Raw genomic sequence first — 17,688 nt, forward strand, 5'->3', positions numbered from 1 at the left:
GTCAAATATCTTTTGCTTCTTTGTTTTTCAAAAAGGACTTTTGGCTGTGAAAAGCTAAGTCTTACTCATCATTCCTATCTCGGGATGAGGCTGCACCATCGCCTTCAACGATCCTCCAGTTTTTCCACCATGTCTCCGTGGCCCGACTGACTTCCTCGTTGATTCGGAGACGTATTTGAGAGAGAGAAACTATCGACGATGTTATAATGAACATGGATAGTATGTCAATTTGAGACCTGTAATTAGGTGAGAGAGACGGTGACAGATCGAGATGGTGGAGAAGAGAAAGGATTGCAACTAACTATGAATTGTAATCGTACAGAGTAACTGGAAGGAAAGAGCTAGCATGATATTCCTAAGAAAAGGGAAATGTGGAAAATATGCATAATGGAAAAAGCAAACATGAGAATTAGTCCAATGTATCATCAGATCGTGGGTATCACTTCATGGGTTCGTATCAATAAGGAACCGTGTAACCATGAGAGGTAATGGCGGTGGAGGGACTCATATGTGGTAAGCGGTAGCGGCGACCATAGAAGCAGTAAATACTCTCAAAATTGATACATAATAGCGATTAGGATTTCTATTGTGCAATAGAATAGAATGGTGATGGCCGTTGGAGCGGTGAAAACAAATCGATAGAAGATGGCGGTGAATTGATACATAATAGTGATTAGGATGTCTATTGTGCAATAGAATATAATGGGGATGATCGTTGGAGCGGTGAACTCAAATCGATAGAAGACGGCGGTGAACAGAAATCGATGTACGCTTGAAACCTCTGGTGTTGGAGCTCAACTAAACTGATAGCAATCTCAATAAGGATGTCACCACAGAAGCCCATGACAAAATGGATCGACCCAAATGCAGTAGAATCCTTCCAGCCCGTTCTCGAGTTAGAATTCTGCCGGCACAATTCCCGATTTTTCGTCAAAATCTCTATATGTTAAGTTGCATTTATCGTAATTCAAGTGTAACTCATATTTATAGTCATAATTGTTATTATGGACCTATAAATAATATTTATAAGTAATTCTGGTTATAATATTGACTAATCTACTTACGGGAGAGGTGTCTAGAATGGTTATGTTGGCTTGGTTGTTGGATTTCAGAAAAGCTATATGCTGAATGATCCTGCCTCCCAAGTGTCATGCATGGCTGATCCTTATTTGATAAAACTCTCGGTATTCAATGGGATTAGTGAAGGATCTAGATTTCCACACCAGTTTTCCCTAAGGATTAATAGGTTAAAATATTATAGGTTAATACTTGTGGAGTGCGTTATCGTCAGTTGGATCGCCCAGATTATTGTCAATCTTCTGAGTAATTGTCCAGGTGAGTTTATCTCACTATGTTGTATACTCTAGTATGTATCATCTAGATGTTAGGATATAGTTTCCATGTAGTAAACACTTAGGTAATTAGACTAAATTAGTTAGTTGCATGTAGTTATGGAATGTAGTTTGCTATATTTGTTAATATATTATGTGGGGAGTTGAGGATGGACCGGCTTCATGCTGAAGGCCAATAGACTCAGGCGAACTAGCTTTATGCTAAAGGCCAAGTTGAGGGCTAGCTATATGTTAAAGGCAAAAGGGGCGGACCAGCTTTATGTTGAAGGCCAAGGGGAGAACCAACTTTATGTTGAAGGCCAAGGGGAGAACCAGCTTTATGTTGAAGGATATTATGTGTATATATTGTATATGTATTGTAGGATATGGTATATTGGGGGAACTCACTAAGCCTAGTACTTACCGAGTTCTTTATAAATATTTTTCAAGAACCTCAGCAATAGTAAGAAGGACGAGGCTCGGCTGTACACATACATATTCGCAATCATGTTTCCATATAATGTAATTATTATCTAATGTAAATAAATATTTTAGATAAATAAGAAATGAAAATTTTTGTTATAGAAATCGGGACGTAACACCGATGATGCGTACTCTGGACAAAACAACGCTCTCTCATGGAACATCCTAGTGATCTTGGTAACTGACTATGTTGTCTACTTGAGTGACAGGTACTCCTGAGCTAGTCGCTCCCTCTCCACCAACGGTACATACTCATCACGGAACATCTTAAAAAATTGTTCCCAAGTCAAGGTGGCCCGCTCTGCAGGAGAATAAGACTGAGTAGCAAACTTCCACTAATCTTTTGCTCCTAAACAAATAAGGTTTAATCCTTGACCCCGTCGAACTCTGGGGGCTTCATGTTGTTGAACTTCAAATACTACATTGAATCTCCTTCATGTGGCTTCGCAGTTGCGATGACTGCGGTAGTTGCAACAGTGGCAGCCTCAGTGACGGCAACATAACGCTCGTCAAATAACTCAATCGGCATGGTCTTATTAGACCCAAAAATCTCTAGGACTACCTCCTTGATCATTGCAGCCACCTTTGTGGAAATGATCGTACGGATCTCATCATTACTGGTACTCGATCTCTCCGAATCACTATAGCATGAACCTCGGGTAACCACCACCATACTGAAACATATAAGGAAAATGTCAAAACCATACTAAAGTGTACACATACACTATACACACCCCTACAAGTTCCTTAATAGCCTCGTGTTCCTCCCGAACCTCATACATATCTTGTACTTTCAGTAGTACGAGCTCATACTACCTTACACACCTATCCGTAGTTGATTCAGAATTCCTCCCAGGTCCTAAGTCACTTTAGCTAAAATATCCTAGGTGCATCTACACACACATATTTTAACGTCCCAAAAACCATAGATAAAAATTTCATTTTTAATTCAACCAAACCGATCAACCATTTGTTCCTAAAGGTATTAATTGTTGGATTAATGTCTAAGTCCATAACTATAATTGGTAAGACTTGACCCGACCCGGCATGGTCCATTTGGGTTGCATGGCATCATGCACTTGGATAGACTATAATGAGAGAAATAAGACACTTATGGTTATTAATATATTATAAGTTCTAGTATATTAATAATAAGAATAATAAGATTATTTAATTAGTATTGATCAAGAATTAATCTAGGATTAATTAAGTGATCAAAAGAAGACTAATTAAATATATGGGTTGATTGTGTAAATCATCCATACTTGTATAGTGGGCTAATGCTCCATGGATAATCAAGTTGGGCTAAAACCCATAGGATGGTCCATGGATGCTCCATGGTGTATTTGAACCATGGATCCAAGGAAATGGAAAGTCATGACAATTAGGGTTTACCCTAATTGTAACACTATATAAAGATCTTATTCTTGACAAAAATCGGCCACTAGTGTGAGTAATGAAAGGCTAGCCGATTTTCATGAAGTGTAATTTTCTCTCAAGTTATTCCAAGTGTATTTGGTGTTGTGTGAACCATTTGAGGTGTCACACTTGGGGCACTAGGCACTCAAGCTTCATGAAGGCTTTCTACATGAAAGAGGTATGTATTCTATCTTGTTATATTCATTATTTTATATAATAGATTAGGATAATACCTTGGATGTTCATATTTGTATGTATAATAGAGAAAACATAGATCCAAGGTATTTAGGGTTGCATGTACACTTAGGAGTGTTTGAATGCTCAAAACCCAACAGTGGTATCAGAGCCTAGGCTTGTTTTCAATTATACTTGATGCAAATTGCTGAAAAATGCTGAAAAACTTGATTTTCTGGATTTCTGGGCACTGGACTCGCCGAGTCTACTGATGAACTCGCCGAGTCCATGAGTAAAATCATCCTACTCGCCGAGTAGGTTCATGCACTCGACGAGTAGGGGCCCCAGACAGCATATTTTCGGGGTTTTTGGCTAGAAATGGACTATGAACATAACCCTAAGTTGTTTTTGAACTTATCAACTTGTTTTTGATGTGGTAATGTTCATGCTAATCCAATTTCAAAGATAATTGTCAATAGATTCATGTTTTGTATTAGTTTAAGGTTTAGACTAATTACATGAAAAAGTTTGATTTGAATTATCTTGTTCTTATGAGTTGCTTAGATTAATAGAAAAGTTGAGTGAAATAGTTGTTTTGAATCCAAATTAATCTAAGAGTTGATTCTAAAATGTGTTTTTGTAACTTGTCCTCAAGTTATATGAAAAGTCACATTTAAGTTTCATAAAACTCATAAAAGTTGGCAAAGGTTACAAAAAATGAAGAGTCTAGTTCTAATTAAATGGTGTTATGACTCCATAATTTGTCCTCAAGTTATGTAGGACCAAGAGTCTCTTCATTAAATAATAAATTAAAAAAAGTGTAACCTTAATTAATTCCATAAGTTATAAAATAAAGAAAAATTAATTCTTTTATTAGTTTAAAGTCTTCCATAACTTGTCCTCAAGTTATGGAACTTGAAGAGTTTTTGGATTAAAACTACTTTAAACACATAAGTTATGGAATTAATTAGTTTTGAATAGTTTCAAAACATGCCCTCAAGTTTTGGAATTTGTAAAGTTTTCTCTTATGAATACTTTAATTCCAAGTTAGCCCTTAGAATTTTAAAAGTTAAAATTCAACCCTTATACTTTATAATATTATAAGTTAATAATATATATATATGTATAAGAGTAAAGTCAGTCTTACCGCTAGTACGCCTCATTCACGAAGCCGGTCTATAAGGTGGGTGTAAGGTTGTTGCCTATAAAATGGCAACTTAATGGGTGTCCACTCTCACCCACCGCTTGCTTGACTGGTGGAGGGTCGTTAGCCGAACGGGTTTGACAGGACTATAATTCTCCCTTCATTAAAAGTATTAATGATAAATACTAAGTAACTAAAATCTTAATAATACCCAATCTTAGTTACTTAGGAAAATGTGAATAAGGTGCTAATCCATGAAATTACACTTTGCACTTTGTTTAAGTCGGTTAGTGGAGCGTGTGTGGTTAACCGGCACACTAACTCATATTTAACAAGGTAGGCAAAGGGTAACTTGATGTTTATCATAGTATCGATGGAGCGTGTGTGGTTAACCGACACATCGATTGAGGGGTAAACACTTAAGGGTACCAAGTAATTTGCATGGTTACTTCACACCTTGTTTTGTGATCCTCGGCATCCCAGTCACAAAACCTGAAGGGCACACTCGAGATTGAAACATGCCATTGAACAGTTCAATGAATCTCAAAGATCTAGGAGTTTCAAAACCAATTAAAAAAACCTAATTATTATTTTGTTTTTCATGGTGGAAATTGGTGAATCGTCATTCACCTACCTTCAAATATTTTATAGCTTGGATTACGTCATCCCTCTTCTAAGTTATAAAATAGTTTGTTGGGTCCTAGCCTTAATATTTCATATTGGGTGTCATATTAAGGACTTAAGATCAACTATCTTGAATATCTCCCAAAGGATGTCTGGTTTAGACATTTATGATCTTCCCAAATCTCTTGAAACAAGCTTTCCTAATGAAGATGATGTCCCATGGATATCATACTTCTAACTAGGGATGAGCAAAAGGACTGAACCGGCCGGAACCGGGAACCGGCTTCGGCCAAAATCAAGAACCGAACCGGCCCGGCGGTTCTACCGGTTCCGGTTCCATCGGTTCCCGGTTCCTACCGGTTCTTGTCGTGTCTTCAAATGTTGGAACCGACACTCGAAAAATAGCATCATACGGTTCCGGTTTTTACCGGTTCTACCGATTTTTGCCGGTTCTACCGGTTCCGGTTATATCGGTTCCGGTTTCTACCGGTTCCCGGTTCCAAAAATCAACAAAAATAACGTCCCGGTCCCGGCCCGACCGGTTCCATCGGGTTCCGGTTCCGGTGCCGGTTCCCCGGTCCATATGCTCATCCCTAGATCTAATAGATCCCTACATCATAACAACATCCTATAAACCATGATACATAATATAGTGGGTTGGCAATGGTGCATTTGACTCACAAGTATAGTGAGAAAGAACTCACCTGATTCACGAAGTCAGCTAAACCACAACTCACAGCCCCGCACCGATGCTACAACTCACCTATCAAATCATACAAGGTCCAACCTTAGTCTAAGCCTAGGACCCAATCAATTGGTCCCAAAAGTCAACCCATGCCAAAAGTCAATGGTCATAGTCAAAGTCCAAAAATTACCAACAGGAGCTCGCCACGTTGTGGCCTTCCTTGGCCACATCGTGGGCATCCAGAAACAGGTCAGTAGCGATTTTCCCAGTCGCCACGTCATGACCTTCCTTTCCATGCCGTGGTGACTAGTCAAAACATCCCACAATGGGCTAAAATGATCTTTTCCTAAAGCCAAGAGCCCCAAAGCTCAAATATGGTTCTTCCCAAGGTCTTGATGGATAAAGTTTCCAACTTTATCCATTAAGACATCCCACCAAGATAAAACCTCTAACCCTAAGTCCTTAATGTCATCAAAATACATGAGCTCACCCATTAAGCTCTTAATCACCAAGTCACCCAACCAAACATTATAGAAGGCCTTTATACTCCAAATGCATCATATAAATCAGTGATTTATGGACATGCATGTCTCATCCTAAAATGGGTAAAAACCATGGAAGAAAAGAGCTCAAACTTGTGCATAAGTTCAAATACACCAAGGAATACTAGATCTGAAACATATGTCGCTAATATGACCTCAAGGATCCATAAAGTTGCCAAATTTATGGAATCCATCCATTCTATCTTTCACAACATGAAGAATAAGGGACAAAACTTTAGATCTAACATCATAGAAGCATAAAGCAAGAAACTTGGACACTTACAAAGGTCCAAAAGGGAGATGAAAGTTGAGATCTTCAATTTCCAAGCTCCAAGGGTCAATCTTGTACGAATGTATCCTTCTAAAGCCACTAAAAACACTCAAAAATGAAAAGAAGGGATAGGGGAGAAGCTCAAACTATCAATATGGAGGTTAGGGTTTCTCCCAAGGGTTTTTAGAGGTGATGGAGGCTGATAGAATGCTCAAAAAGTAGAACCTTATGCTTATATACGTTGAAAACCCTAAAAATCATGGGCTTGGTCCTGACTGATCCACACACTGTGGGCTCTGATCCCCACGCCGTGGCCACTACTTTTTATCTAAATCCTTTCTAGCTTAAAACGACCATAATTTCTTCGTTTCAACTTCGTTTTCGGTGATCTTTATATCCATAGAAAGGTATTGAAGCGCTCTACACTTTTATCTTGTTACTTTTGGCTCAACATATGTCACAATTAGAAGCATGATCCTTGTAAGCAGTCTGACACCAATCCTTCCATAATTCACCCTTGGTTCTGACACACAGTCCTCAGGTTTAATTTACATAAACAAAAATATCATCCTTCAATAAGGCCATACTTATCTTCCTCAAAGGCCCAAACCCTTCACATAATCAAATTACAGTCTACGAGCCCCGAATTACTGCATGATCTGAAACAGGGTGTTACACATATATGCACCACAGAACTGTAACTAAACTCCTACGTCCTTGTCCTAGGGTTTTTCTCATCCCCAACCTATACTGCTATAAGCCTCCACTAAAATCGCTAATTTCTCTGCATATGCCAATCATACATAAGCCATGATCCGATAGATGGTCGAATACATGATTCTACCCCAAGTCCACAACCAAAAAAGGAACATGAAGTAAGATTAAACCATGTATTTCAAGGCTATAAAACCCTAATTATGTACAACTACATAGTATACACATTGCAATTAACAGTTTCAAGTTCAAATCAAGAAAGGCAACACAAGCAATCTCCTAGGCTATAATGCATCACAAAATCAGGCAACTCTATCATGCAATTCCTGAGGGATCCTTATCCTATTACTAGCATGCATCATTACCAAGTCATATAACAAAAACTCAAATACAACATATAAAACAAGTAATAATATTTTGGAAGATCACTTCTCGAGCTCCGACTGACTGTACACGTTGCACCTTCTCTTCCTTCCTTTACCATTTGATTTTTCTTTATAAAAAGTTTTTATAAAATTTTTCTGATCCTTAGTTTGAGTCTGGAATCACATGAATGTTCATCCAGTTCTCTCAAACCAGGGCTCTGACACCAACTTGTAACGTCCCATTTTCACAACAAAACTTTTCATTTTTAGTTTAGATAAAAAAGTGTCATATTCCATAAAAACGCAAGTCAATCAAAACATATGTACCAATACAATCATCCCAAAAATCAGAGTATCATGTTGCAGAATCTCAGAAACTGCCAAAGGGTGTGTACAGTCATGCCTTTACCTTCCCACGGTCCTCAATAGTTCCTGAAGCACATTTAAATCAACAAGTGTAAGTGCAAAGCTTAGTGAGTTTCCCCAAAATATCACATACATCATATATATCAGTACATAATAGTAACGGGTCAGTAACAACCCCTATTTTGCATCAACCCCGAGTTTGTATCGATTCAGAGTCCATGATGACTCAATACACATATAACAACAATCAATACATAAGACTCGGCTAGTCTAGCATGCATAACAACTATGGTATCTATAATACAGTGAGAAGACTCACCTCGCAGGTAGTAGCTAAGCACAACAACTCTCACACAGTGAGGATCGGTACTACAAGACACATAAATAACAATATAGAAGTACCATCTTAGTCTACACCCTAAAAATCCTCAAGTTGACCAAAAGTTAACAATTGTCAAAAAGTCAACGGTCAAAGTCAACTTCAGCAGACCTCCATGTCGTAGCCATCCATATGCCACACCGTGGCAGCTTCTCGACAAAATAGTTAGGCAACCACCAGTCGCCACGTCGTGGAGAGCATACTGCCACACCGTGGGAACTGGGCTTTCACAGCCTAATGGATTAAGATTTTAATCCATTAAGCCACCCATTTATACACGCCATAAAGCCTCCTATTGTCTAAAATAACATAAAAATCGATGCTTTTCAGTCATGCATGTCTAATGCAAGTCAAGCACTCAAACAACGTAAAAAATGGAGAAATAACACCATGATCTCATGCATGGAGCTCAATATACCAACAAACTTCAGATCTGAAACATATGTCCATCAATGGACCTCAATGATCCATAAATTTGCTAACTTTATGGAATCCATGCACTCAACTCAACCCAAACATGGAGAAAAGTGGATAGAAACCTAGATCTAGCAATATATTATGAGAAAGGTAAGATATTGATGATTTATAAAGTTTAGAAATAGCACAAAATTATGAGGGGAGACTTGCTTGCAAGGACAAAGCACCAAGGACACCTTCTTCTTCTTCAAGGCACCAAAACACCACAAAAGCTAATCAATTACGGAGGCTAGGGTTCGTTTGAGGTTGAAAGGGAGGTGATGGAGGCTGAAGGTGTGCAAACCCTAGCCATCATATCCCTTAAATAAGGCTCAAAACCCGGAAAATTAGGGTTTATAACCTGGAGGTCGCCACATCGTGGCCAAGTCTCCACCACGTCATGATGAACAAAAATGATGCGTGTTTCTCCGGAAATGGCCACGTCGTGGAGCATCCTTCTCGACGTCGTGGCCTTCACAAAATTAAAATTTTAGTTAATTTAATTGTTGTAAGCATAAGAGAAAGCAACATGCGGGCATTGAGTACACATAATCAAGTATATACTACTCTGGCTATCATACTGACTAATCTGTACTAGCGTGCAGTTCATAAAGATGGTACACATATAATAGGCACATAAGGCATCCTTCCTAGATCCTTAGTCCTAATCTAGCATGTTGTTCTCATAAAGCGGATAAACATATCACATAAACTTGTATGGGTAATTTGGGACTACTTACTTGAGCTCGGCTGATTGCATGAACCACACCCTTTTTCTCTTTTCAAAATTCTTTTCTATCTTCCAAATCCTTTTTGTAAAATGATTTTCTTTTGAAAATTTTATACCACTTCCTTAGTTTGAGTTCAGACACACCCAAAAGTGTGCCCGAATCCCTCAAACCAAGGCTCTGATACCAACTTGAAACATCCCAAAAATACAAGCCAAAAATTTCGTTTTGAGAATATTATAAAAACTATAATCATCCATAATCAATAAGAAAACCAAGTGTCATGTATCTCAAAATCTCATATCAAATACTATATCAAAAACAAATGATAAAATATCAGAGTCTCAAACAATCCTAAGCTAAAATACTGTGGTGTGTGCCATACGATCACCCCGAGCTCTTCCCCTTGCTACCGAAAGAAGTACCTAAAACAAAAACTAAAACTGTAATCACGAAGCTTAGTGATCTCCCCCAAACTACCACATACCATACAATAAAACATAATGAGCCCCGCCGGGCATCGGACCGAAGTCCGGCATAAATTGGGCCCCACCCAGCATTGGACCGAAGTCCATAATAACTTGGGCCCCTTCCACTACATCGGACCCCGCCTGACATCGAACCGAAGTCCGGTATAAACTAAACATAAACATATAACATAATCACATATACTGCATCAGATTTGCCCAACATCGGACCGAAGTCCGGAACATATAACACATATCATAAACATGCATGAATCACAAAGACATCAAGCATACATACCTACTTCTCGGGACCGCCCCGACATCGGACCGAAGTCCGGAGCATATAAACTGCATTGGGCTAACCCCGACATTGGACCGAAGCCCGAAACTACTATCAGCTAAACGGGTCGGCATTGTGGTCATAGACCTGTTCCTACTGGAGGAAAATTCACCTCTCAATCTAGCTACTGAAAACTCGTGCACATGTGACACTGTCTGCTGCTCCAACTACTCCCTGGCTATAATGACCAAATAAACACTTAGTCAAAAACTGAATATTCTTCTATGGGTAAAATGACTATTTTACCCCTTTGATCTAAATTGGGCCATGACCTAAGTCCAATCCTTTCTTGTCCTCACTAAGGCCCATTAAGTCCCCAAATGGCCCAATTTTCTAAATTGGGCCCAACTCTTCAAATGGGCTTTCCTTTCAATCCCACAAATCCTTGGGCCCTTAAGTGACTACTGAAGGCCCTTCATGGCCTATTACTACTATGTCCAAGACTTGGCCCAAACCAAGGCCCAATAACAAAAGTCCACTGACTGAGCGTACGGTGAGCGTACCTCTCTGTACGCTATGCGTACTGCTGAAAAGGCTTGTACGATGTGCGTACGCCCAATGTACTCTCCTGTTAAGCACTTTTCTCCAAAACTGCTTAATCCCTTAAAACATTACGTCTAAACTGCAGATCTGAGTCCCATGCTTCGTCCTAACCCTTAAAGCTAATCACTTGGTGGCTTGCAACCCACCAAATGAGCCCAACACTAAAAATGACAATGAACTTCCATGGAAATGGCTAGATATCTTGCATGGCTTCATAAATGCCTCAAAGTTTGCAACTTTACAGCTAAAGGAACCCATTGAGCTTCAAGGGTTGCAACCCTAAGCTCAAAATCGAAGTTGCATGGCCAAGATCCAAACTTTGTACCTAAAAGGTCCAAATCTTCAAAACCCTAGATCTATGATTCTAGAAGGAAATATTGGAGCTTTTGTTGGATAAGGTGTCTAAGTCCATAACTATTTCTGGTATGTACTTGACCCGACCCAACATGGTCCATTTGGGTTGCATGGCACCAAGCATTTGGATAGACTAAATGAGAGAAATAACACTTGTGGTTTATTAATATATTATAAGTTCTAATATAAGAATAGTATTATTTAATTAGTATTGATCAAGAATTAATCTAATATTAATTAAGTGATCAAAAGGAGACTAATTAAATATATGGATTGATTGTGTAAATCATCCATACTTGTATAGTGGACTAGATGCTCCATGGATTATCAAGTTGGGCTAAGGTCCATAGGATGCTCCATGGATGCTCCATGGGAATTACAAACCCATGGGTCATGGAAATGAAGAGCCATGTTACATTAGGGTTTACATGGTGTAACCCTAATGCAACACACTATAAAAAGAACATGACATCCACTAAAATCGGCGACACTAGTGAGACAAGAGGGCAAACCGAATTAGAAGTGTTCTACATTCTCTCAAAGTTTATTCCAATAGCATTTGGTGTTGTGTGAAACATCTGAGGCATCACACTTGGGGTGCTAGGCTCTCAAGGTTTTCAAGGAATCAAATCAACAACAAGGTATGCAATTCTAGCCATCTTTTATGATTAAAGTTCCCCATGTATGCTAGATAGGATTATAAACCTTGGAAAAAGTATTTTGCATGTATTTTAGACAAACATAGATCCAAGGTTTTTCTAGGGTTGCATGTACACTTAGGAGTGTTAGAATGCCCATAACCCTTCAGGTTTATACATCCTTTGAGTTCCAAATGAAGAACTTGTTCCAGATCCTTGAGCTCAAGATACTCAAGTGCTTCTTCTCCAACCTTTCCTTTCTTCTTCCAAGTCCTTCTTTACTAAAATAAGCTCCAAATGTCGAACACACACAAGAAAAGGAGTATAAACGAATTAGGGTTTCTCTGAGGGTGATGGACAAGTGAGGAGGCCAAAGGGGAGGCTATAATGGGGTATTTATAGGTCCTAAACCCTAAAATTAGGGTTTGGCATCTGTCCGCGTATGCTGGGTGTACCTCTTGGTACGTGAGGCATACATCCCCGAGTCCTTCGAATCTAATGAGCACTACGCCCCGCAATACGCCAGGTTACACCCGACATACGACTTATGGGCAACCCATCTTCTTGGCCCATTTTCTAAGTCCATTCCAAATGGGTCCATTGTCCAAGTGTTAGTCCAAAACGATTATTAACATATATAATTTAAATAATACCTCGAGGAACGGGTGTTACATTCCAGTTCCTAGAAATAAAATTTTAAAATAACAATTTAAAGTTTAGTACAAAGCACATTATATAGTTAACTATAAAGCACAACTTAATGGTATTTACAACATGGTATTTACCTCATTTCTTTTCCAAACTCCTTCATTTTCTCTATGATACTTGGACAAGATTCAGTTCTCCATGTAGATGCTTTATCATCCAAAAAGTAAAACCTAGCCATGACATAGATTCTGATGTCGTCTAACATTGTTAGTAGTGGGTTTTCCTAATATCTATGATCATGGAGTTGAAGGTCTCAAAAATGCTATTCTCCACAGCCTTACATGCATACCCTTGTACAAAAATGATCTACACCATGATGGTGGATTTTTAGCCATCAACCAATCATATCCATTCGTGGTGATCTTCTTAATTTCTTCCATGTTAGCCATAAAATCCCCTTCATGTGAACTACTTGCAGCAGCCCGGAACAAGTTCTTTAACTCTAAACATGTATGCCTTTTCCTAAAGTTGGCATAAATGTGTCGTGCACACTGCCTATGTTCAACATGTGGAAGGATAACTTTCAAAGATTCTAGAAGCCCTTGAAACAATAAAGATAACATTAAGCATTAATATAGTTTACTCAATTTGTGAAATACCATAGGACCAAATTTGCAATTTTGTCTTTTTTTTTTTAAGATAAAGACTAAACTGCACAAATAGTCCATGTGGTTTGGTCAAAATTGTCACTTTAGTCAAAAAAGGTTTGGACTAACACCATAGGTCCAAATTTTTCATTTTGTTGCGATTTTGGTACGTTTCATAATTGGAAGTGTGTAAAATGACCTTTTTGCCCTCTCTATTTGGTTTTTCCTTTTCTTTTTATTTATCTAATTAAAATAAAACAAAACAAAATATAAACCTATCCTAATAAAACTACCCCACCAAATCCTTTATACGAGTCACAATATCTCTCTACTGGTTCGCCGACAATCGTCGGAAACCACCACTACTATCATCGGAAACCACCTCCGTTATCGCCAGAAACCACCATTATCACCGGAAAACACCATTGTCATCGACGTATAGCACTACTAGGCGAAGTTTAGACGTCATCGAGGACCACCACTAATCTGAAGAAACCGACCTTCTCGCTAGAACTCTCCCTTCTTGCCGAAACTCCGCCCTTCTCATCACAGACGAAGATGTAAACCACCACTTCACAACGTTCACGTTCTCCCCCTCTCTCTATCTCGCTGTTGATGAAGATGACGAAGCTAGGTTTACTGACGACAATGTTCGGACCACCACCATTTGCGAATATTTAAACGATGTCGGAGTCGGCACCTCTTATCACAGACGAAGACGTAAACCCTCGTTCCAGATTTGAAACCGCTCGTTCCAGATCTGAAAACCCTAGTAGTGGAGAAACATATCTTAAAACCCTAAGAAGCGGCGGCGCGATGGATTTGTCCTTCGTACCCCAGTTCTTTTGCTCCGGCGGCGATGTAACTCGATTAGGTGGCGTCTGGCGACGTAGATCTGCGATCAAATGAGAAGTTCGTAGCAGCAGAAGGGAAAGAAAGAGGGGTGGTGTCTGGGGTGAATCAATTTTTCAGCAGGTGGTTAAGGAGGTGGCTTAATTTTTCCTCTATGTCTCTCTTCGTCTCCCTTCTTCCGGCGGTGAAAATAGTAACACCGCCGCTGTAACCGGTAGCCGCTAAAACCGGCGGCGACTATGGTGGTGGTGGTTGTGATGTTGACGGTAGTGTTAAGTGTTGGAGTTCTAACAAAACAATACAGACAAAGAGGGAGGGGGGTTATTTTCTCTTATTTTTGTTTTATTTATTTCAATCAAAAAATTAATAAAATTAATAAAAAATCTGAAAAAGAAAATATCAAGGGTAAAAACGTCATTATAAAAATGTTTAAACCAAATTGGACTAAACTCGCAACAAAATGAAAATTTTGAATATCCGATCGGTCCAAATTTTTTGAACCAAAGTGACAATTTTGAGCAACCTACGAGACAGTTTTGTCAAAGATAAAAGAACAAGCTGAAACAAAACATATCCAAACGACGTCGCACGCCATCCCTTAATTAACAGTCCCCTAAATCGAAAGGAAGAGAGCCCTTTTCTTTTCATTTTGTTTATGTTAAGTTTTCTGGAGCTACAACTCAAACACCCATGAAATTCGATCGATCCGTGATATTTCTCGACTTCTTGCTTTTTCGTTTTCACGAAATAAGCAGTTGAACTCTCACTCTCTCAGGTACAGTTCGATTTCCCTCTCTTCGTTTGCCTTCTGCTTGGCATTAGATTAAAACGGTGCTCCATTCCCAGCTTCCGAATGTGTGTAGTTGCTATGTGTTTGGTGTTAGTAAATAGTAAGTATTTAGTGTTCAAGATGAAATCTGAGTGTTAATCTGTCCTTAGCTTCTGTTAATTTCAGGTTAATCTTCTATTCATATGAAGCAGTAGTAGATGTACTTATTATAATCTTGAGCACACAAATTATCCTTAGTATTGGTGAGCACATATTCTAATAAGCACATAAGTTAGAAGTATACATAAGGATCCATATTCTAATAGTTGGGAACAAGGTTATGGATAATATTAATAGATACATATGCCATGTTGTGGTTGAACAATTTTTTTATGCTTTTCCTAGAGTTGTTTTGGTAAGTAAGATTGCATTGGCAATTTGCTCCAGTGTTTTCTGTTTTTTAGTTCCCTTAACTATCATCTGTGAATTTGAGCTTGAAGGCTCTATTAATTTTGTTCAAGCACACATTACCTTATTTCTGTGATATAATAGAAACTTGTTTTGCTATAACTTGTTGTTAACCTTGATGAATATTGTGAAATTTGTGTTTTGAATGTAAGGGTAAAATGGTAATTTAGTCTAATGTTTCTGAAGTAACTATATAATATTTCAAAGGAACCATAATCTGTTAAGTAGTTTGAAACATAGTTAAGGTTGGTTTAGGTTGAAACTGGTGAAGATACTTAGATAAATCAAACACTTAGACATACCCAACACTAATATAAGCCTAAAACTTAGGTAGGCTAAAAACATAGATAAGCCCAAATGATTAAAAGTAGGTCTTGTTTGCCCTAAAAGCTTCAATCTTATAATGTAAGTTTACTTGTTCATATTTTTGCCACTAACTTGGATTAACCCAATTGTAAGTACTAGTAGTTGGTGTTAATCTGTTAATCTGAGATTGAGCTTTTTGTTAACAAATAATTTAAATTGTTATTTCTTCATTTTTCTTCTATTAGGTTTTTCATTTCAAGCGAAGAAATGGCTGGTGCTGGAAGCAGTAGCAACAGGTAAGATGTTAGCATCATAAATGCTTTTTCTATAAACATTTAACCTTTTTTATTTCCAGGAGCTGGGCAGATTTAGTGAAGGGTAATAATGGACCTCCAGATCATCCAACAAAGAGCTTTAATGTAGACTTAGGAGAGACTGGAGGATGGATAAAACTGTGCGAAGCACTAGCTTGGTGTGGAAATTTGTTTGGTGATATAGATTTTATAGACACTGAAAAGCTTGATTATACTCTTGTGAGGGCTGTAACAAAGGAAATGTGGAAGAATGCCGAATTATATGACGACCTGGCTGAAAAGTCCAAAGCACAACACCAAATGAGTGAGTATAACAAATATTTGGAGCTTGCAAAGAAACTTAGAATTGGAGCACAAAATCAACAAAAGAAAGACAGCATACGTTTATTTGATAAACGGTATGTTTCCATATTCTCAAGGCATAGTTTATTTTTATTTTTTTGGTAACAAATAATTAAAACTGTTATTTGGTTTTGTTTGAGATTGTAGACAGAAAGAATGTATGACTGTATTTGAACTTAATTGTCATGATCAGCACCAACCTGATGCATACAATATGCTTGTCATACATCTTTGGATTGCTTCTCAAATCAGAAGTAAGTTTGTTGCCTGTTTCAGCTTTTTTTAATTTTATTTTTTTCCTAATATATTCATTTTTATGATATGATGAAGGTATACAAAAGCTTAAGTTGATAACAGGTTATGGGAAAACAACAGGAACGTGTGTCTTGCAACCAATGGTACATATAATATAAGTGAAATTATATTTTAATTAAAGTATTTGTGTATTTACAATTTATAATGTGGTTTTGTGTTACAGTTTATGAAAATGCTCGACGATATAGGGATTCATTACAGCTTTGAAGAGAATAACCCTGGTGTATTGATTATTGATGTTGAGGACATAGGGACTAATTTCAAATTAGGTTAATTTTCTGTTTTTTGTTTTTTGCCTTTTGTTTTTGCAACAATCATTTGGCTATTCACTAGTAGTATTAACATCACATGTGGTATCAACCATAGAACATTGACTTTAACCTTTGCAACATGCATTTGGTGGAAAATATTTTTATGTTTGAAAAAAAATACTTATTAAACAATATATCAGATTTTTGTCGCTATGAAATTGCAAAAAAAGACATGCAAATGTATATAATACTATAAAAGATGTAGAAATTTTTTAAAATCGAAGATAGGCTAGAATAATTAAATGACAAAAAAAAAGGTAGGAAATTTAAGAAACTTGCTATTAATCAAGTCACAATGATTCTTTTCAGTTATACAACAATTGAAGAATAATTTTTAGGTTGACATATTTTTATATATAAATATAAATGAAACCATGTGTTTAGAGGTTACGTAAAAAAACGTTTTTTTTTTTTTCTTTCGTATTTAGCTTATTTCGTATATAAATCAAACCGAACATTTAAACAACTCTTCTAGTAGAAAGTTATGAACGAACTTTATAAAAAATATTGTGTGTTTTATAAACAAAAATACACACAAACAATCGTAACACATGATGCAGGTTTTTATTAAGTTTTATATTATATAAGAATATTAAATGGTGACGCTAATTATGATTAGGGGTGGAGAGAGGTCAGACTTGTCCATCTGTGTCACCGTTGCCGTGTTTCTTACCTCATACCATCTCCGGCCAC

General features: G+C 37.7%; 1 protein-coding gene across 1 annotated transcript; it reads left to right on the forward strand.

The window, feature by feature from the left end:
• Positions 1-14,793: 14,793 nt before the first annotated feature.
• LOC145017558 (SMR domain-containing protein At5g58720-like) lies at positions 14,794-17,031 on the forward strand. The gene is made up of 6 exons (XM_078975569.1): positions 14,794-14,945; positions 15,959-16,009; positions 16,069-16,425; positions 16,517-16,623; positions 16,700-16,767; positions 16,848-17,031. The coding sequence occupies exons 2-6, from the start codon at positions 15,981-15,983 to the stop codon at positions 16,956-16,958; spliced, it is 672 nt and encodes a 223-aa protein (XP_078831695.1). The 5' UTR covers positions 14,794-14,945; positions 15,959-15,980; the 3' UTR covers positions 16,959-17,031.
• The last annotated feature ends 657 nt before the right edge of the window (positions 17,032-17,688 follow it).

This window comes from Lactuca saligna, chromosome 9 (genome assembly GCF_052625555.1).
Source record: "Lactuca saligna cultivar CGN05327 chromosome 9, ASM5262555v1, whole genome shotgun sequence".
NCBI lineage: Eukaryota > Viridiplantae > Streptophyta > Magnoliopsida > Asterales > Asteraceae > Lactuca > Lactuca saligna.